The sequence below is a fragment of the Nipponia nippon genome, unplaced genomic scaffold (genome assembly GCF_047370975.1).
Source record: "Nipponia nippon isolate SJK-2023a ecotype South Korea unplaced genomic scaffold, ASM4737097v1 scaffold_16, whole genome shotgun sequence".
In the NCBI taxonomy this organism is placed as follows: domain Eukaryota; kingdom Metazoa; phylum Chordata; class Aves; order Pelecaniformes; family Threskiornithidae; genus Nipponia; species Nipponia nippon.
In genome coordinates this window covers 5,845,482-5,865,005 of record NW_028262332.1, presented here as the reverse complement: position 1 = coordinate 5,865,005, position 19,524 = coordinate 5,845,482, and the positions used below count along the sequence as shown (strand labels likewise).

Below are 19,524 nucleotides of genomic sequence, written 5' to 3'. Positions count from 1 at the left end.
GAGACTCACGAGAAGCACGTGAAAATGACATCCATGAAGATCAGCAATTTCGAATCCTGCAGAACAATTCCCTTTCTTGCTCATCAGATTAAAAATACACCAAACAAGAAGGCTGTTCATCCAGCGAACACAGGCACAACTGTTTGTCTAGTGGGAAGTGCCTTTCAAACCCAGGCACTAAAACGAGATGCTGAGTCCCACTGTATGGTACCAGAGAGATCATGATGCCAATTCCAGAGTTACGATAACAATGTGTATCGTGCCTCCCAGCGTGTGCACAAAGGCATAATATGAATAAATGGCAAGCAAAAAAAAAAGCCTCTCATCCTGCAGGGTAAGCGGCTGGTACTGGGGTGGGGTAACACATCCAGCCAGCTGAAATAACACCTGAAATAATCACCTTTACAGCACGGATTACTGATATGAGGTCACAGGCCATTACAGAAGAAACAACAGATCCAAATGTTGGTCCAGGGCACTCCTAAAGGCTTCTGTTTTATTATACAGTGAGCCACAGCTACAAAATAATACCCGACCCGTTTCAGGGCAGGCTGCAAGCCCAGCGCAGAGCCGGCAGCCCACAGAGGATGCAGCACATACCCTGTTTGAAAAAGGGGGGCCACGTACAGAGCCACATCAGTCTGTCCTTGCACGGATGGGACCTTACGGAGCCAAGCGCAGGTGGATGCTGCGAGAGCTCACCATCCCGCTCCATCAGGCTCGTGAGCATCCAGCCTTGCCCTGAAGTGAGGGAGACGCTGGGTTCTTTCCTGAAACACTACCAGATGTAGCTTCCTGCAATAAAATAATAATAAGAAATAAATCTGTACCTACCTCATTTATCTAGAAACTGGTACCAGAACAACTTGCCACTGGCAGCTTATGGCCTATTAAAATACCAACCACTGTGCAGTGAGACCACGGGCTCCCGAAGGCATGCATGAATTCCTCTGAAATACAGCTACAAAGCTAGAGTCAACACTGATGGCAGCTCAAGAGCACAAAGAATAAACAGACTGGAAGCCATTTAGGTTTTCCCCTGAATTTCAGAAATAAATACATGTCTTAAAGGGCGGGGGGGAGGGGGGGGGGGCACCCTCTCCTACCTCCCCTTGTTCTCAGCCAGAGCTGATAGCGTTGCCACCCTGTAAATCAAGCGGGCCACAGGGCCCCAGTCTCAAAGTAGAACATTACTTTCCAATGAGTAATTTTTTGAGCCAAGGGCTGTTTAAGTCACCCAGATAAGGCTGTTGCTAAGAGTTAGCTGTCAAAGCAATGCCAGTTCAGAATCGGCGATGAGGGGGAAGTTTGAAAGCTGGCTGTATCCGAACATATTTACTAGTGCTGTACACACAGTGTATTGGTTACAGAGGTTTAGATTACAGCTTCTGGTCAACAAAGCAGCCCCTGACTGAGCAAGAGCAGGCGGAACAGGAGTCTGAGCATGAACAGAGACTGTTCTTTACTCAACAGGATACAGCCCCCGTGGCAGGAAAGTTTTAACGTAATTCTGCCCGTCTTGCGACAGGCTCCAACGCAGCGATCAACGCAACAGGAAGAGACAAGTCCGGCACGAAGCAAATCAACCCACCCCAAAGCCTCTGCGGTCGGACCCTGCAGGTGCAGCAGCCAGAGCCCAGAAAAGGTGAAAGAAATGCTCTGCAAATTCAAAGTACAGCTTAAGATGGTTTGCGCCGGGGACCTTGCGGTGCTCTGTCACTTTTGCACTTTTTCCAACACCCTCAACTTGCCAGAGGTTAAACCTCATCCACTGCTTCTGCTCTCACAACTTTCACCTACATTTAGCTACACTGCTGGAATGAAACCCCTTTTTCTCATCTTTGCTCTTTATATTTGTTTCAGAATGCAAGCAGTGCAGGTACTACACTTCAATATTATCTTGAACTAGGTTATATTTTATTGCAAATCACTTCTAGAGGCTGTATTCAAATGCCTCCTCCACTAACAGCCCCAGCCCACTCCTGAGGCTGCAGCCAGGACAGAAAGATGTTAGCATGTGAAGCTGCTCTGGAGCATTAAACCTCACTCTCTCGATCTGTGTATTAGGAATATATTTATAGATAGGGAAGGTCTACATTTTCAGACACGTTTGCAACAAAACCACTTTTAAAATACGTTATGACACCACGTGCTCTAGCAGAGGACAGAGCCAAGCGCACATCGTCCTAAAATATGGAACTGGGAGAACAGTTCAGAGCCACAACCAAGTTCCTTCCTCTACTACACCCTGGCAATCCCCCTCAAGTCAAGAGGCAGAATTCAGCCTGCGATCCTCTCCTTTCACTACAGCTAGTTTTCTTCCCCTCTTGGGGACGCTGACTCTAGAAGAAAGTATTTAGTTAACTAACCTTTTTTTTTTAAAGGCAGACAGTGGTGAAGATTCAGATCTCAACTGGGCTGAATCAGTCCTTTAGTCTCCGATTAACCAAACAGTTAACAATTTTCCAGCATGAAAGAGCCCAACGTGGTGAACCTGAAGGATCCTGTAACATCAGGCACGGTGACTATTTACGTGAACACAGTGAATTAGTTGATTTCCAACTCTCACCACTGAGACATAGCTGCATTTCAGAGCTGGTACGACTTGTGCCTCCCTTCAGAAAGGTTTCTGAATGTGTGTTAGCCGGGTGTTAGCAGGGCAGTGCTTCTCCCCCTTTACTTACATCCTACAGAAATGAAAAAGTTGTGTGTACCACTAGGATATAACAATGCTTTGCATCCCGCCAGCTGAGGAAAGCAAGTAGCTTTAGGTCCGTACCTACATAAGGATGACAAAGGCACACTTACACCAAAGCTGACCGCAGTCCACAGGGAACTATCGGTACGAGGTGCCTCCCCAAATATCAGCATTTCCTTTGCCTTTCTGGATGCAGCTTTACATACGCACACAAAAAAAGCCCGCGGCGCAGGAAGCGGCCTTTCACTCTTAAAAACTGCAAGGCTAAGAACATTCTTGGTTCAGGCTTACAGCACCAAAATACTTGGAGGCGAGGCCGGACCACCCTAACAGGGTCAGCTCGTCCCAGATGGAGCACGCACACAGCTGCTGGGCTGCAGAAGACTATGTTCTTTGGTTCAAACCGGCGCAGGAGTGCCAGGATCAGAAAACCACGCTGAAATGCTGCATATGCTTGGAAAAGCACGGTCCCAAAGGAAATACAGTCTGAGGTGCCTTCAGAAGACAACGAGGAAGGTGGGAAATGCCCTCAAAGTTGCTCAACTCATGCAAAACAGTCTTTCCTCTGAAGTCAGCCAGGGGCTTTCACAGTACAATCCCTTCCTTCAAATCCAGAAATACCAGAGTGAAACTGTTGGCACGCTAACAGAACAATGTAGGATGAAGTGTCAGGAGTCTGTGGATAACACCTGGCTTTCCACTTCCTTCACATCATGCACCGGCAACGCTCGCTGCCAACACACAGCCAGAAATCAATCAGCACCGAGGCAAAGAGCATCTGGCTGTCACTCAACACTAACCGATGCTGTAAGCAGAGGGGGGAGGGAATTTAATCAAGTCTTCCTCTTCTGTGATACCCAAAGATGTACATGTACGTACTACATCAGTCTGTAGCTTCAGGCACTCATTTGGACATCCAGGCTGCTGCCTGCGCCAATCCCCAGATCCAAAACCTCCCGATGAGCTTATCGTATCATCTCTCTAGGAACAAAGACGCGCACCCCCCCAAAAAAGCTCAAACTGGTACAAAACGCAGCAGCCCATCTGCTTCACAAAAACGGTTGCCATGAATACATCCCTACTGCTCCGTGTTTGCTATTTTTAAAGCTACTTGGGAGGCAGCTGAATTCACTGGTGGTTGTGCTATTTAAGTATCTGGATTAATACTATTCAAGGAATATACCGGGACTTCTCCATGGGGAAATACAGCACCTGCCTGGCCTACACCTGGCTCAGATGCATTTTCAGAAGACCAACTTCTATAATCCAGCAGGAGGGCGATAAACCTGCAGACAATAGATGCTTTTCACGCAGAGCACTGTAAACTGAAACGGGTGAGTCTTATCCTCAGAAGCCCCGCCAGTGCGTAAGGAGACTTTACAAAAGGAGGGGAAAGGATGAGCGAAAGGAAATTTACAGCTGCAACTTTAGTCACTAAAATACCCGTGGTTTAATGCAAGGCCCGAGCACGGCAAATGTGGAAAAAGGGTACCTGCCTGCAAGAAAAAAAACAAACCAGAAAACCCAAGAGAGGCAGATTCCTGAAGCCGAATGTGCTGACAGGACCTGGACCTTTTCCAGAGTGCCTTGAATTCCTAAGAGCGTTAAGTCTTAATGCATATCAGACAGGTTCCCCTCCAGCCAGGCTGCTTTGTCCCAGCCTGGGCAGAGGAGGTGTGAGCAGCTCACAGCCCGGGATACGCCCGGCCGGACCCACGGCACCAGGCTGCGGCAGGTACCTGCAACCCAGGCTGAAGTGGACTTGGGACCAGAATGGACTGACGCAAACTGGCAGTACAGCCTCCACTTCTGCTCTGCTCACCGGTCAAATTAACCCAGCGCCACCCAGCAACTCCTTGGATATATCATATCCCCACCTCTCGCCACAGACGTGCACAAGCTGCCAAGTCTATTGTAAATAACCTGAAAAATCTGCCTCTGGAGATTCTTATATTCTCAGACAACACTCTTCTGCCTACATCATAGGTCACTTCATTGAGAAAAAAGGAAACTGATTTAGTGCCTCCCATGAACGGTTCCTATACCTACTTCTCCCCCCCGTTTACAGACTCCGAATGACATGGGCCACCTTGTTCAGATCAGTTCTCTGAAAGCTCACGGGCAGAAAGAGCTACTGGTCTGCTCTATTATAGCTGCATACCTCCTATTGCCACGGACCACAGAAGCCCAAATCGATTGCAGAGCAAACACCAGACTTTTTTTACATAAGCAACTCACATAAGATGACCTGACAGACATTACAATCTCAAACGCAATTGTTTTTGGAAGTGGTCGATTTCAGAGAAACGATCACAGATCCTAAATAATCTACAGACTTCTAACACAACATGGACATAGCATCTCCTTCCCTTTAATCTTTCCCCAGATGCAAAGAGTAGCAAAAAGGTCATGGAAATGACTAGAGGAGCATAGAGCAGACCCAAGGCATGATCCGGGAGCCTCTCCACACAGTAACTCTCCTCCTCGCTGTTCCTGGAAATTCATCCCTGCTGAAGTTTCTCTAACTGCAACAGGGGAAAATATTTGGAAAAGGTCAAATGACTCAATACCACTGAGACCAGTAACTTTTCAAGCAGGAACAGGTTTCCATGTGCTTTCAGTTAGAGTACAGACAGGTTAGGGGAAAGGCAGCAAACCCAGCAGCCTGCTTCCCCTTTGCTCGTTTACAAGCAATCAAGCCAGTTGAGAGTAATGTACGTGTTTGGTTTAAATTACAGATGATTTCGCTGCTGGAACACATCTGCAACGCACCACGCTGAGCGAACTGTTGAACCCCAGCCAGCTCAGAAAACAACCGTTGCAACCCGAACGGCTGGCAGCATCAGCAAACCCTGGCGACGGCTCCTAGACGCGGCTTTCAGGGACGACAAGGAGAGGGAGATCGACATTTCTCAGCACAGGCTTTTCCTGAGACACCCTCCAGTTCAACTCATTTTATTGTGACTCTGGGAAGCAGAGGGGTTAATTTCTTTCCAAGTTCACATACTGTTTGAATTCCTTAGATAAGCTGCTTCCACCAAACCCAAGGATCTAGCCTCAAGGGAGAACACTATAAGGAAAAGCTCTTTTGATAGATTTTCTTCAAAAGAGAAATTAATTCAAAGTCCATTTTTGGAGGTGTTCTGCACCCACAGCTTCTATAGACTTCAGATGAGGTTGCACCCTGCCTCTGGAAGAAAACCCAAGCTTTGAGCAATGCCCTATCACTTCTATTTGCAAGACAGAAATGTTTTACGCTTGCCCAATAAAATCTTTTCTCCTGAAACGAGAAAGCTCAGTGTGCAGCACCACAAAGAGGAAAACCAGACCAAACCAGGCTTTAGCTCTGGGAGAAAGCAGTTAACAGCTAGCACAAACCAATCCTGTACCTTTAAAACTGAGCAGTCACTCAGGAAAGCAAAAAAACAAGTTTTGAAAGCCACTGAAGGCTTCCTTCACATCTTGAGGCAGAAAGAAAGCAAGTCCGGGCTGTTATGGAATTTGCGTTTGCATACTGCTGGTGCATAGTTGGAAACAAAGCAAGTTTTTATTAGCAATTAGTAGCAGGAGTGGGGACAGACCTGCCTGAAGGAGTCAAGAGAAATGCCAATACACGATGGCAGAATAACCTTATAAGATGTGCAGCAGAACGATCCCAATATGACAGATCACATAAAAAAGAAAATACTTGGAGACACAATGGCATCAGTTCAAGGAGATAAACTGTGTCTTTAACACTGACAACTTTGACTCCAGGCAGCATTTTTCCCTCACAGCAATTTGCAATGCAAAGCAAGCTACTTCTACTCTTACCAAGAACAGTAATTCGGAAGCAAAGGGGGAGAGCAAAGTTGGGAAGGGTTGATTTGCTTAGATACAGTTTTCTACAGAGTTGAGTTTCAAGTCAGGCATGAAAGCAATATAGAATAGGGTCTGAAACGGCATGTGAGAACTTGGGCAAGGAGGGGAAAAAAAATAAGATAGGATTTCGTCCACAAACCCCCGTCCATTTCAGGGGAGTGACCCCCATCTCTGAAAAATGCAATCCAGCTCTGATCAGCCAACACCACCCAGGTTCACAGCACTCCAGCTATGTTCTTCCCCCGCTCCGGAGAATGATGTGGCATGTGGAGCTCTACAACAGAACTATTAAAATCCCATCAAGGGGTAGGCAAGTGGTAGCCATATGCTAAACCGCTCAAGCGAAGAATAACCAGGGAAAGAAGCACAGCCAGCAAACAAGTCTGCAAGCAGCTTCTTACCTGGTAGATAAGCTAGCAAAGTCTCCTCCATCTAGCAGCCTGATTTTGCAGAACAGAACCCCATTCACAAAGGGGACAGCAGTCAGCTCTTCTAGAGTGAAACTTGTCTGAAACTTGAATTTCTTCTTCTTCATCAGGAAAGCCATGGGCAAATTCAGCGTGGAAAGCCCAGGAATTCCAAACAAGATTGGGGAGGAGTGGCTCAAAACACACACAGACAAGCAGAGGAACGGTACTCGTTCCAGCAGCGCAAGCAGGGAGCAAGTTCCAGTTCAGTTACAACGATGGCCCAGCTTCAAACGCACAATTCTCTTCTCTTTGGTGGTCGGATCCGGCTGCGGGATCATCGCCACGGCAGGCTTCAGGTGAGGAGGAAGAGGTCAGATTAAATCTCTGCAACATCTCCAAGGGAAAAGGGAGGGAGAGAAGTCGGTCTCAGCTCCAGACCAGCAGGAGCTGTCCCAGTTAGAGGCTGCAGTGCTCCGTCTTCAGCACAACCCCTCCAGAAAGCATCTCTCCTGGGAAGTCATCCCGAGTCTCTGAAGAAGCCTTAAGTCTGTGGGCAGCACATTTAGAAGCTTCCAGCTTCTGTCTCCTCCTCTTGTGCAACTCCTTGATACAGGTCTTCGGGTCAGCCTTTGGGAGGGAAATGAGTAAATTAGTCCCAGCCAGTTTTGGGCTCCTCCTCCTCCTATAAAACCTGTTTGGATGGGTACTATTTAGTCCAGACTCATACCAGTCTCAAGAGGTATGGCCCCAATTAGCCTGGCCCCAACATCCTCTTTCCCCTTTTTGCCTAGAGCAAGCTTCACTGTTGTCATCCCCTCATAATTTCTGTTTTGCAAAGCAGCTAATAAAAATCTGCTCTATTTCCCATCATCTTTAGAAGCAGTTTACAGAGCAAGGTCCATCTAACACGTAGTCTAACAAGACTAAGCAAAGCCATCTCAAGAAATCATAGAATAGAATCATAGAATCATTTAGGTTTGCAAAAATCTGTTTATTTTCTGTTTTTCTGACCAGCCCTAAGTATCAGCACCTGCATCTTATAAATGGAGAAACCAGCACAGAGGAAAAAAAAGCAGTCTGCTCCAGATTACACAGTGTAACAACCAAATCAGGTCATCTGGCTGTCCAATAGCCAGGCCCACCGAGTACGCTGCCTTCCCCCAACACCAGGTCCACACCAAGCCGTGCCCTGCACAGTTCAGTTTTGGGGCTGGAGACGGTCATTTCATTACACATTTACGCAACGCCTAAGCCAGGGAGGCCAAGAGCTGATTAGCATCTAAAAGGGACGAGGTTACAAACACCAGGCAGTAAACAATCCTCGCCGACACTAAGAATTAAGGACTGCAAACCAACGCAGGCAAAGCTCCTGCTGCCTGCAGGGGTGTGGGGTTAAAGCCCCTCTCCCGCTGGGGTGGCAGCGGGTGAATCCAGCCAGCTCTGCCCACTGCGCCAGGGTCCCGGCACCTCCCCAGAGGCACCACTCTGAGCGGAGCAAGGGGGCAGATCGGTGACTGCTCCGCACCACCAGCCCCCTCCATGAGCCATACCTGCCCTGCGCCGAGTTGCAGCTAGGTCTCAGCCTGCCTTCCAGCCCCCTGGACCGTGCATCAAGATGCAGACAGGTCTCAGCCCACCTCCGGGTGCCGTGGACCACACACTAGGCTGTGGTGAAGTTGCAGCCCGTCCCCTGGCACCTCTGGGCCATGCACTAAGCTGTGGTCAGGTCTCAGCTCACCTTCTGAGCCATGCACTGAATGGTGGCCAGGTCTCAGCCTGCCTCCCGGCCCTGCAAACCACAGAGTGAACTGCAGCCAGGTCTCAGCCCCTCTCCCAGCCCCAGGGACCTTGCACTGGGCCGTGGCCGGGCCGCAGCCCACCTCTGGCCCCATGAACCATGCACCGAGCTGCAGCCAGGTCTCAGCCCCCCCTCCCAGCCTGTGCACCGAGCTGCAGCCAGGTTTCACCCCTCCTCCCCAGCCCCAAAATAACGAGACGACCTGCGGGAGGTCTCAACCCGCTTCCCGGCCCCCTCCACCGACCTGCGGCCCGGTCCCGGCCCGGTCCTGCTCGCACCTCCTGCCCTCTCCTCGCACGTCCGCCACAGCCACCGCTGCTCCCCGCCACAGCCGCCTCTGCTAGCGCTACGCCAACTGCGGCCGCTACGCTAACGGCGTAGGCGACCCCAAGCCAGAGCAACGCCAGCGCCGCGCTTCGTGAATACCAACCCGACACTACGTAACCCTCCTCCCCGGGGAGGGGGCACAGGGGCACCAGAACTGCGCCGCCCGATTGGGCAAGCAGCAAGGAGGCGGGCCGAGCAGAACAAGACTTTGATTGGTTGCTTCGGCACGGGGGCGGGGAAGAAAGCGCGGGGATTGGAGGAGGGGCTGTCGGTTTGGGCAAGTCCCGCCCCCCTCGGCTGAGGGGGTGGGCGGGAAGCGGGGGCCTCTGCGGCGGCCCCGGTGGCGGGAGCGCGGCCTGACCGGTCGTGTGGCCCCCGGGTAGGGGGTCCCACGGGCCTTCCCGCGCCCCTAGGATGCCCCATAGTCCTTCCCCAGGCCGAGCAGCCCCGAGCTGGCACTGGAGTGTGCGGGGTTGGCTGAGGGAACGGCGGGCCTCGGCTCCGGGAGCCTGCAGTCGAGGTGTCCCTGCCTGGGCTGAGGTGATGGGAGAGACAGCTCTGACAGACATGGTCTCTCTGTGCCCTCTTCAGCACTGCCCCTTGACAGCCCTTGCTCTGTCCTTGTCCCAGTGCCTTCCCTGCCCAGGCAGCTCTCGGTGACATCTCTTCCAGCGGCTATGTCACAAACACAGCAGTGTGGCCTCCTCGTCCTCGCTCTGGGCCTCTGGGTACCACATAGCGGGCCGTGGGTCAGGCTGACCAGCGGGGCCTGGGCTGGCTGGCCCAGAGTGGGAGGGAGGCCCTGGCACCGCACACCCCTGTGGGCAGCGCGAGGCAGGGCCAGGAGCTGGAGTCTCACCCCTCCGTGTGTGAGATGTGGCAACCGGTTAAGCACATCTCTTCATCAAAATGTCTCCCTGTTATTATGTGCTGCTGCCATGTCCTGTGCTGGGGCTGGGATCCCTGGTTAGGCAGGATTCCATCGTTTAAGGGCAAGCAGAACAAAATGTCTCTCCTTGTCCCGAAGGAGTCTGCAATCATCAACATGATTTGCCTATTTTTTAAAGTTAGGGATGTGCCCAAGAGTCTCTGTTGCAGAGCAGTTGAGGCTTACAAGGGAGGGACTTTTCCCAAGGCGGATTTGCCTGTCTGGCAAAGCTTGGATGAAAGCCAGGGAGTCCTCTCTCTCTTTGCCGGATTTTGATGCCCAGACTCCTTGCCTTTAATCTTTGCCATCTATGCAGACAATACCAGAGCTATCAAACAATTCTACCACAATGTGAGTCTTTAAAAAAAAAAAAATCTCTGGGAAAAGTACATGGCAACGTACTTGGATAAAAGTTAAAAGCTGGATTAAGCCAAATGTGTTGTTATGATTCTTGCTTACCAGGTTAAGCAGATACACAGACTTTGGGCTGGGAAAGCATTGCATATCAGTACAGTGAAACCATCGCAGGAGATACCAGTCTTCCCATGAAGCAGGGTTTGTGGAGGCTGCTTTTAAAGGTAGGTCTGGAGTCGTCCCATCAATTGATATTTGGTGTTTTTAAGGCCTCGAGACATTGCTAGAGATGGGCTGGGTTTTCTTGCTTTCTGTTTCTCTGTTTATTGTGAAAGAGCTCAGCCTGCTAAATATTTAATATTGGCCAAGCTAGGATGCTCGAATGCTGGAAGCATCTGAAGAATCCAGCCCAGTCCCTCACACTTCTCATTCCCCGAGCGTACCGCTGACAGACGTGTCGATCTTTTGCTTCCACCACTAGGTAAAGAACAAATGATCTCTCTGTTTGTGGTGTGGCAGGAGGCCGTGTGTTATCTGGTATGATTCTCTGATAAATAACCTCCTCCTCGGACTTCTCTTGTTTATAGCAACAGCCCCAAATGCTAAGGTTTAGAGATTTTAATCCTTGCTGTTCTCACGCATATTTACTCTGCAGTTTTATCAGAACCATCTCTTGAAAACCTCACTGTTTTTATAATTAATTGAATAATGTGACTGATGTTAAAAATAAACGGATTTGGAAAAATGCCCAGTGAGCTGCTGAACAGTGTGTAATGTAGCAACCGTAGCTGGATTCTCAGGGGTATGTATATTTTCCTAACAAACGCAGTCTCATGACTTTGAGATTAAATCTTTATTAGTTCGAAATTCACCCTGTTGATTTTTCTGTGTTTATGCTGCATAATTGTTTCATGACAAATTCACGTTTTTTAAAGGGACAGTGCTCCTCCAAACACGTGCCCTGCCGGGAGAGGTGTCAGCGGGGCCGAGTCTGAGCCCCACGGAGGCACCACGGAGGGAATGTGAGCGTGGGGTGTCTCTGTCCGTCCACCATCCCACTGGCTTTAATATTATTTTCCGATCCAGGTCCAATCCATTCACTAAGGGGCCGTGTACGTGAACAGGGCGCTCTGATATTTATTAATTCTGCTTACCCCAGGCTCAGATCCTGTTGATGTCTCTTCCACAACCTCGGCCCCACCGTGCCCACCTCACCTCTGCTCCGTGAACCTCAGCCACCTCCCTGCCCCGTGCTCTGCCTGACCTCAGCCTTTCCTGATGCCGCTCCCCAGTGCCGCCACCACTTCCTCGACTTTTGCTGGCTCAGGGCATCCTCTTATCCGTCTGGGATAATTTATCAGCTTGGCCTCTGCCGTTAAGCCTGGGCCTCACCTCTGCTGTCACCCGAGGTGTGTCTCGCCGGGCAGGGGCCGGGATCTCTACGGTCTGCTCGCCTTGGGACCGTGAGCGAGCAGGGACAGAGGTGGCTTTTCTTGCCTCCTCCCTTCCCGCTTTGAGGACTGAGATAGAGCAGCAGGGAAGAAACAAAGCAAGATCAATTCAGAGGGGACAAAACTCAGGGAGGTGAAGCGAGATAGATTCTGTAATGCGTTTGGTGAGCCATCAAATCCTATCTCTTATCCCATGGGAATCCCAGATACGCGAGCAAATCATCGAGCCCTGTAAACTACATCATTGGCGTCTTCCTCTGGAAAACATCATTACGCTAATCCATTTGTCCTAGCAGCCAAATGATTAAAGTTTGAAAACTAAATTATACCCGTTGCTGCAACAGCATAAACGCAATAATGGCTCTCCTCTGTTGCACCTGTACCCTCTGTTATAATAGCGTTAATGAGCTTTCAGCCTCGTCATCCAAAAAGAAAAGATTATCACGCGACGCTTTATGCTATAAATGTTTTCTTTGCGCTGCTGGTGGCCAAGCAGCTGCAACGCACCGCTCCGAGTTGCTGCATGGCGGGTGGGTGCCTTCCCCAGCGCCGGGGGCAGACCCGGGCCGGGGAGCTCCCGAAACGGGGCAGAGGGTGCAGGCCCCGGGGCAGGACACTGCAGCGGTGCGAGCCCCGTCCGTAGCGCGCAGGCTGCCGGAAACCCTGCGAGGGGAATAGGGATCTATCCTCATTACATAGGATTATCCTATGGTGTGGCATTATTCCAAGCTTGCGTCTTCTCAGCTTAATTTAATAACAGGTTGTGAGCTCTACTTTGATCTGCTTGTGTTTTTTGCTCGTTCCATATTTAACTGAACTCATCATCATAAAGGCCAAAACTGTTTCACTTTCTGTGCCGGGCTGGGTTTCCTGTTGGACACGCGAAGGACACACCTGCACAGTGGGTTTCTGGCCTGCCAGGATGGGGATCCTGTTATCCACAGAGAGAAAGGGAGCTCAGGAATCTGGAGTCAGTAGATTCCTTTCCCAAACATGTGGCCAGACCTGAAAATCCAGCTGCCTGGCTTTTTTTGTTTACTGGTTTCCATATCTGCTCCAGTGTGTCCTGGGAATGTGCGGCAGGACTCTTTCCGGGAGGCCTGTCGGGAGCTGGTTTGCCCCTTCCAAAATCTGCAGACTGAACCTGCTTCACCTCGAGGCTTGTTGTGTTTATCAAGCATTATCCTGTGTCTATCCCAGGTGTCGCCTTCAGCGCTCTCCTGGACAAGAGACTCGCTGGCCGTGGGCTCTCCCGCTGGTTCCGTGCTTCTGGCTGCAGCCCCACAAATGCCGCTGTTACCCCAAACGGAGCAGAAACAACTCTAAGTCCGTGGTTCCCTGGCAGGGCAACCTCTAATTTGGGATCCCAGGCGGCAGAGGTAACAAAAACTGCCCCTGCTGGGGCTGGGCTTCTGCCTTGGGTTAATCACCTTGCAGGGCTGGGAACCCAGGGCTGACGAGCCCAGTTTCCAGGCGATGTGAGCTTTACTCCTGCTCGCAAAACGCAGCCTGGAAGCTGTGCCGATCATTTGTGTGAAGCTGCTTGTCAGATGCTTTCAAGAAAGACAAAGAATCTTAAATACTTCAATTTTCATACTTAACAGACCGCACTTGTGCTGACAGTACCTGCTGGCAATAACCTCTCAGATGGCAACAGGACAAAAACACAAAAAAGCCAGAAGAATGCTTTGCCAAAACAGGCTTGACAAACTTTAAAAACACGCTGGAGGAGGTAATTTGGGTGAATACGCAGGTGATATCATTCTGTCCCTTGGCGGGGATCCACTCCCAGAGCTGCGATGTAGCTATGGCAGCGCACTGTAGTTGTGGGATACTGACGTATTTATGCGTCTTCTAAAAATCTTAAAAACTGTCCCTTTGCTTATAATTAAAGAATTTGTGTGGGGTTTTATTTTGTGCCTGCCGGTTCGGTTCTGCAGTGAACTCACCCCAAAGAGAGCCGTGAGCTCCTGACATCTCAGTGTCCTCTGCCCATGTTTGTGGGAAGCAGAGGGACCTGTTTTGTGTTCCCAGGCATCCTGACTTTTCTAGGGGTACCAGTGTTCCTCATCGCTGAGCTCTGCCCATTCAATTTCTTCCTCTCAGGGCTCTCGGTCCTGAAAAGATTCATCAGTGAGCGGAACGAGCAGGATCACAAACGGTCTGGATGACAAGGGTCACTTTTGGGACCATCCTGCCAGGGCCCTGCAGTGCGCGGTTCTTTGCCGCAGCTCAGGATCCCCGCGCCTTGCCCCGTTGCACAGTGCCATCTCCTGGAAAGCCGTGCCTGAGCTGCACACATCACAACCAGGGTTTTTGCTCCTGAAGCAGCTAGTGGTGCTGTTCATCTTCTGACCCAGCAAAAGTCCCTCACTGAACTTCTCTTCCTCCAGCAGGTACGAAGGCTGCTCGTCCTCGCCTCCGAGGTACCCTGTGGCAGAACACCCCTGCGCGGCTCTTCCCCGCTCTGGATGCTGAATACAAATCTCTAGGTACAAAAAGAACAGTAGAGGAGCACAAATGAACATAGATGTTACTCCTTAGCTTTTGTTCTGTGTGGGCACCAGTTCCCTGTTGAGCGCCCTGCATATGTTTGCCCTGTTAAGTGCCCTGTTTACCTGTTTCTCCTGGTTTTGACTTTAAGGGACACTTTTCTCTCTCCCTCCCCAAGTCTGATGACCTCATCATGAGCAACAACCAAGCCCCTCGTCACAGTGCTCACCCTGTATTTAAAATGTTGCTCCATCTTTTTAATGAGACAAAAATGTGTATGCGGAACTTGCACCCGAATGCTGCTGGCTTGACTAAGCTCTATATTTACCCTGAAAAGACAAGAAAAATGGGTGGTTCCAAGGGCAACACGTATATTCCTATGAAAGAGTAACACACCTTAAGCGCTTAGTCACTGAAAAAACACACACTGCAATTTAAAGCCAAAGGCTGGTACTTCATCCACCATTTCAGGCTATTGTGGCACCTTCTGAGCAGCTGGGAGATTAGTATACTTTGGTAATCTGTCATACACGATGAAATAATGAGTGCTCCAAGGTAAGGCTGTAAAAGCTGTTATTTAAAAAAAAAAAAAAAAAAAAAAAAGAGACCACAATTATGTAAATACAAGGCCACAGAGTTCACGAACAAGAGAAAAAGCGACGGTGACACGTGGCTGTTCACAGTTTGCTTTGGCCCTTTCTCAGCGAGGATTTCGTGTTGCAAACTTGTCGTGAACTCGTTTTTGCCCTGGATCATGCCGATGTACTGACACACATTGTTTACCAAAAATGTATTTTTTATTAAAATTCATATTTGTAAAGGAGAGATCATTACACAAATGAGGTAAACCAACACATATGACATAGTTTTTACTTTAAAAATAAATTTCAATTGAGCAATTGATTTGACTCCACGAAGTCTGAGAGGAAGAGTCAGGCGAGTGTTACTCATGTGGCGAGATGCCGGACAAGGCGGGAAGGCGCAGCCGACGCCGCCCTGACTCAGCACAGAGATGTCGGTGCCAAAGGGTCGGGAGTCCTCCAGGGGCCAAACCCTTCTCACGGCGCTGTCTGTCCTCCCCCGTCAGACTTGCAGACGAGAGGAGGTGAGGAAAGGCCAGAGACAGGCAGCGGTAGCCTCTTCGCCTACTGCGCTAACCGGGGGTCCTCCAGCAGCATCCCCCCCAAAAGGCTGTGTAAAGGTTTAGTTTGATTGTGCAAATTCACACTCCCTCATCAGTTGTTGCTCACCACGTCTCAGCCCGAAAGGAGACTTCACAGCAAGCAAATACCAGCTCTGAAAAAGTTCCATTTCAAAAGCAGTATCTGGCAAGCAACAAGCCTGTTAAATGTGACACACTTTGCAAGGTACAGGGAGACGAAGAGTTACGCTTCCTTCTTTTTCTTTTTTTTTTTTTTATGTTTGTTTCCATGCACGTACAAGTGGAGCTTTTAATCTAAAAGTTTATGACATTACTGCAAGTCTGTGAGAATCGTGTTCACCATCCTGTGAAATTAAGCTTTCTCATTGAGGACCAAGCCCCACGGCCTGAACACCTCAGAGAAGCGAAAAGTGGCTGCAAACGTTTTACCCTGCATAACGGCAAGAAAACAGTGAGGTGAACCTCAGACCCATTTCTCAGCATGCCACTGGAAGCCAGCTAGAGCAGGCTAACAAAGAACGGCTGTACTCGCTTCCAGCTTCTGACAAGTACAGAACAAATACCACTGCCACCAGCAGAACCAAATAATGCTCCAAAATTCACTCAGTGGCTGATAAATTCCTAAATGTTGAGAATTAGTGCGTGGCTGAAGCTCTGCAGTCCAGTTCCACTTTGATGGATCAAGGTATTATGGAGGTGACAAACGATGCAGATGAGACAGAGATGGAGTTTCACCCGTTACACCCACCGGAGTGAAACTCATCCAGGCCCCTGTGTATTAACTATACTGAGACAGGCAATACGTTGCTTCCGATACGTATCCCAGCACAGCATCTGGTAACCGAGACATAAAATTTTCATCACATCTGCCAAGTTTATAGTGAAATTTCATGACCGCACGCAAATAGAACATGAGGCGAATGCACTATTCTAATCCCATTTATATCCTCAGGGGATGCAGGTGGGATTTAAACTGCAGGTAGGCTTGGCGCTGGTCTGCACAGGCTGGATGTCACGCTCCAAGGGCAGTATCCATAACTCTCGGTGCAGAGAGAAGGTTGTACCACAGCTGGTACCACGTTTCCAGGAAACACCTTCAGCAAGAGACAGAAATGCATTCACTACCGTGCACTACAGTTTATGGTAACTGTACCTTGGCAGCTGCAGTGCTGTGATACCGCAACAAGACTCTCCACATCAGAAGTCAGTTAAAGGCTATAGATCTTGAGAGAGAGACAGAGACAAGTGTCATACTGAGGAGAGTTTTTTTTCCAAATAGAAATAAAAAAATAACTGTTTTTTTAATAAATCTATTGTCTGAGGAACTAAAGCAACCAACGTTAAGTTCCTGGTTTATTACACATCCTGCTATGGCTCTGTATGATGAGTCTGAAAAGGCAGATTAGCATAAGATTAGCAGAGAAAGAAAGCTGTTCAGGCTCAGCAAGACTCTGAGGTGAGCCGTTTCGTATCGACAAGAGCTAGCACCCCTCGCTCCCTGTGTCCTCCGGCAGCACAGGCAGGTTTTTTCCAAGAATGACGTCCGATCACTGTTTCTTTCACTGGATCATGCCATCTTGCTGCCCCGTCTGGCTGGGGTCAGCGGTGACCGACGGACTGGGTGTATTGCTCTGCAAAAATCGACGGAAGTCCTTAATCATGGGGCGGAGGACCTGGATGAGGGCACTCAGCGCCGCCTGTGTTCCTTCCATGGCTTGTGCCTGTCGCTCCTGGGCGCATGCCTGCACCTCCTGAGAGCGACGAATCATCTGCAGCAAGTCATTCTGCTGCTCCAGGTGCTGGGCAATCTCCTTCACGTGCAAGTTGGTCACTCGCTGCTCCTGCAAGAGCTTGGCTGAGTTCAGAGCAATTCGGCTTTTCAGCTCCTGGGGTTTCGTGGACACTTCGTGTTGGTGTGCCATCATCTCCAAGGGTGCTTCGGCGGTGACTGTGGTGGGGGCTTCTGTTGTGCAGTACTCCACAACTCCGTCCTCCAGACTGTGGTAGGTTGTCTCCGCAGGAACTGAGAACAAAGGACAGAAAGGGGGTAAGAAGTAGCTGCGATACGGGGATTTTTATCTACAGGACTATTCACTGAATATCACAGGAATACGGCCTGTTCAGCGAGATAACATACAACGAACAGCAATGCACAAAATGGCCTATTTAAGTCTACTCCACCCTCATTCGAGCTTCCGTCTAGGCTGTACAGTCCAAAGGAATAGGGCATGCCTTATCTGTCTAGACAAAATCATTTCTCAACCTCCAGTTCGGAACAATCGTTCCAAGCGGCATGAGGGCAAAGACAAGACCCAGAATGGCACTTGTCAGAAGGACAGTGGCTCTTTGGGGCGGACTGCGAAATCAGCCTTGGAGGTGTTTCTCCCCCTGCTTTTGTTCCCAGAGAGGGGGACTGAACAACCTGCGTGGTGCAAAGGACACCGGCTTCCCTTGTTCCTAAGGCCGAACCCGGCTATGGAGGCTGACTTTCAGTCCGTGCGTATCTTGCAGCCACTCCCCTACAACAGGAGGACGTACGGGGAACGGCGTTTTCACTACGGAGCCGCGGGGATTTCCTTTTGCTGGGGCTTTCCCCGCTCAGGGGCGGCTGTCAGGGTCCCCCGTACGCCCCTCCATCTTCAGCAGGCGCAGCACTCACTCTGGGTCAGGGTGACCGTGGTGGCCGACGCGGTGATGGGTATCTCGGTCCCGTCACCGGCACTGCAGTCCCCGCTCGGCAAACTGATGATGGTGGCTTCTCCCAGCAGGTTGCAGATGCGTTGCTGCATGGGGGTGAGGATCACCGGGGCGGTGGCGGCGCCTGTCGGGTCTTCGCTCTCCGGCCCGTTGCCGTTGCCGTTCTGGCTCTCGCCTCCCCCTTCCATGGCGGCCCGCACTTGGGCCACTTTGCGTCGCACCTCGGTCTTGAGGTCGGACCATTTCTTCTTGACCTCGGGCAGCTCGCGGTGGCAGGTGGCGACGGCGTTGACGCGGCGCAGGATGTCGTGCCAGGCGGCGGCCTTGGCGGCCAGGGGCACGCCCGCGTTGAAGTGGTTGATGAGGAGGTGCTTGCCTCGCTCCAGCTCCTCCACGATGATCTCCACCTCCCGCTCCGAGAAGTTCATCTTCCGCTTCTTGGCTGGGGGCGCCGGGGGCGACGCCATGGCCGTGAGGGGCGCGGAGGAGGGGGCGCTGGGGGACACCTGCGGGCCGGGGGGGGCCCGGGGGGCCCTGGGGGAGGCAGGGCAGGGCCGAGGGGCGGCAGGGCCCCCCCAGGCCCGCTCACCCCCGGGGCCGGGGACAACAGGGGGGGCCCCGAGGCCCCCCGGGGCCCGGAGGTGTCCGTCCGCCCCGCTCCCCCCTTGGCACCGCCAACGATACGCAAATTGCGTACGGCAGCCGCCCAGCAAACCCCGCTCAACGGCCTCCGCCCTGCGGCGCTGGCGTAATGGCTTCCAGAATCGGCCCCCCTTCCCGCCTCGTCTGATTGAGCAGCCCACCTGCCCGTCAGGCGGAGGTCTCGCCTGCCGCCGGCATCGCCGCGCTGTGATTGGCCAGCCGCGCTGCCCATCGGGGGGCCGAGAGGCGGCCCCGCCTCGCCGCTCGTCTCAGGCTACTGGGCCTGCGTGAGGCCTGCGAGGGCCTGGGCCCGCCCATGAATTTCCCCGCTCTAATTCCATTGGGTATTTCTCCCGTCCATCAACACAGAGCACGGCCTGCTTTGGAAGCTACCGGATACGTGCCGCGTCCGTCAAGCTCAAACTGACCCCCGATTCCTGATCTGATTGGACATGGTGTCGCATTATCCTCACCTCCTCCCAGGGGCTTAGCCAATAGCAGTTTGGCTCAGGCGCTTGTACCGCCCCCGGCGGTGTTTTCTTCCGATTGGTTAAGGGGAAGGCGTCCCTCGGACGTCAGCGCTCGCCCAGCTCGTGGGAGCGTGTGGAAGCTGGGGGCGTAGGCGGGGGCGTGTTGGCCGATGCCGGCGCGCGGGCCGCTGCCATTGGTCGGCGCGCAGCGTCACGTGACGGCGGCGGCGCGT

At 51.3% G+C, this 19,524-nt stretch overlaps 2 protein-coding genes across 8 annotated transcripts in view; both read right to left on the bottom strand.

The window, feature by feature from the left end:
- Window positions 1-9,228, bottom strand: part of EEIG1 (estrogen-induced osteoclastogenesis regulator 1) — a 38,721-nt gene extending 29,493 nt beyond the window's left edge. For 2 of the 7 annotated variants that reach the window (XR_015703689.1, XM_087753006.1), the window contains exons 1-2: window positions 9,012-9,228; window positions 6,961-7,596 (exon numbers count right to left, since the gene is read on the bottom strand). Coding sequence is in view for 2 of the 7 variants with exons in the window: in XM_087753006.1 (XP_087609132.1) it covers window positions 6,961-7,106 (146 nt within the window). In the remaining 5 variants the exon portion in view is untranslated. Of the gene's footprint in view, window positions 1-600; window positions 796-2,808; window positions 2,827-6,698; window positions 6,720-6,960; window positions 7,597-8,519; window positions 8,759-9,011 lie in introns of those variants that run through there. The other 5 variants (XM_087753007.1, XM_087753008.1, XM_087753012.1 and 2 more) reach the window with 5 other exon arrangements.
- A 5,873-nt stretch (window positions 9,229-15,101) lies between these two features.
- NAIF1 (nuclear apoptosis inducing factor 1) lies at window positions 15,102-18,976 on the bottom strand. Its single transcript, XM_009475737.2, has 2 exons — window positions 18,142-18,976; window positions 15,102-17,505 (listed from the first exon to the last, which is right to left on the bottom strand). The coding sequence occupies exons 1-2, from the start codon at window positions 18,644-18,646 to the stop codon at window positions 17,042-17,044; spliced, it is 969 nt and encodes a 322-aa protein (XP_009474012.1). The 5' UTR covers window positions 18,647-18,976; the 3' UTR covers window positions 15,102-17,041.
- Between the last annotated feature and the right edge of the window lie 548 nt (window positions 18,977-19,524).

Bases quoted from the DNA above. Each gene is read 5' to 3' on its own strand.
- NAIF1 (XM_009475737.2), bottom strand. From the start codon at position 18,646: ATGGCGTCGCCCCCGGCGCCCCCAGCCAAGAAGCGGAAGATGAACTTC. The intron at 17,506-18,141 runs GTGAGTGCTGCG...CTTTGTTCTCAG, and splicing joins CACGGTCACCCTGACCCAGA to TTCCTGCGGAGACAACCTAC.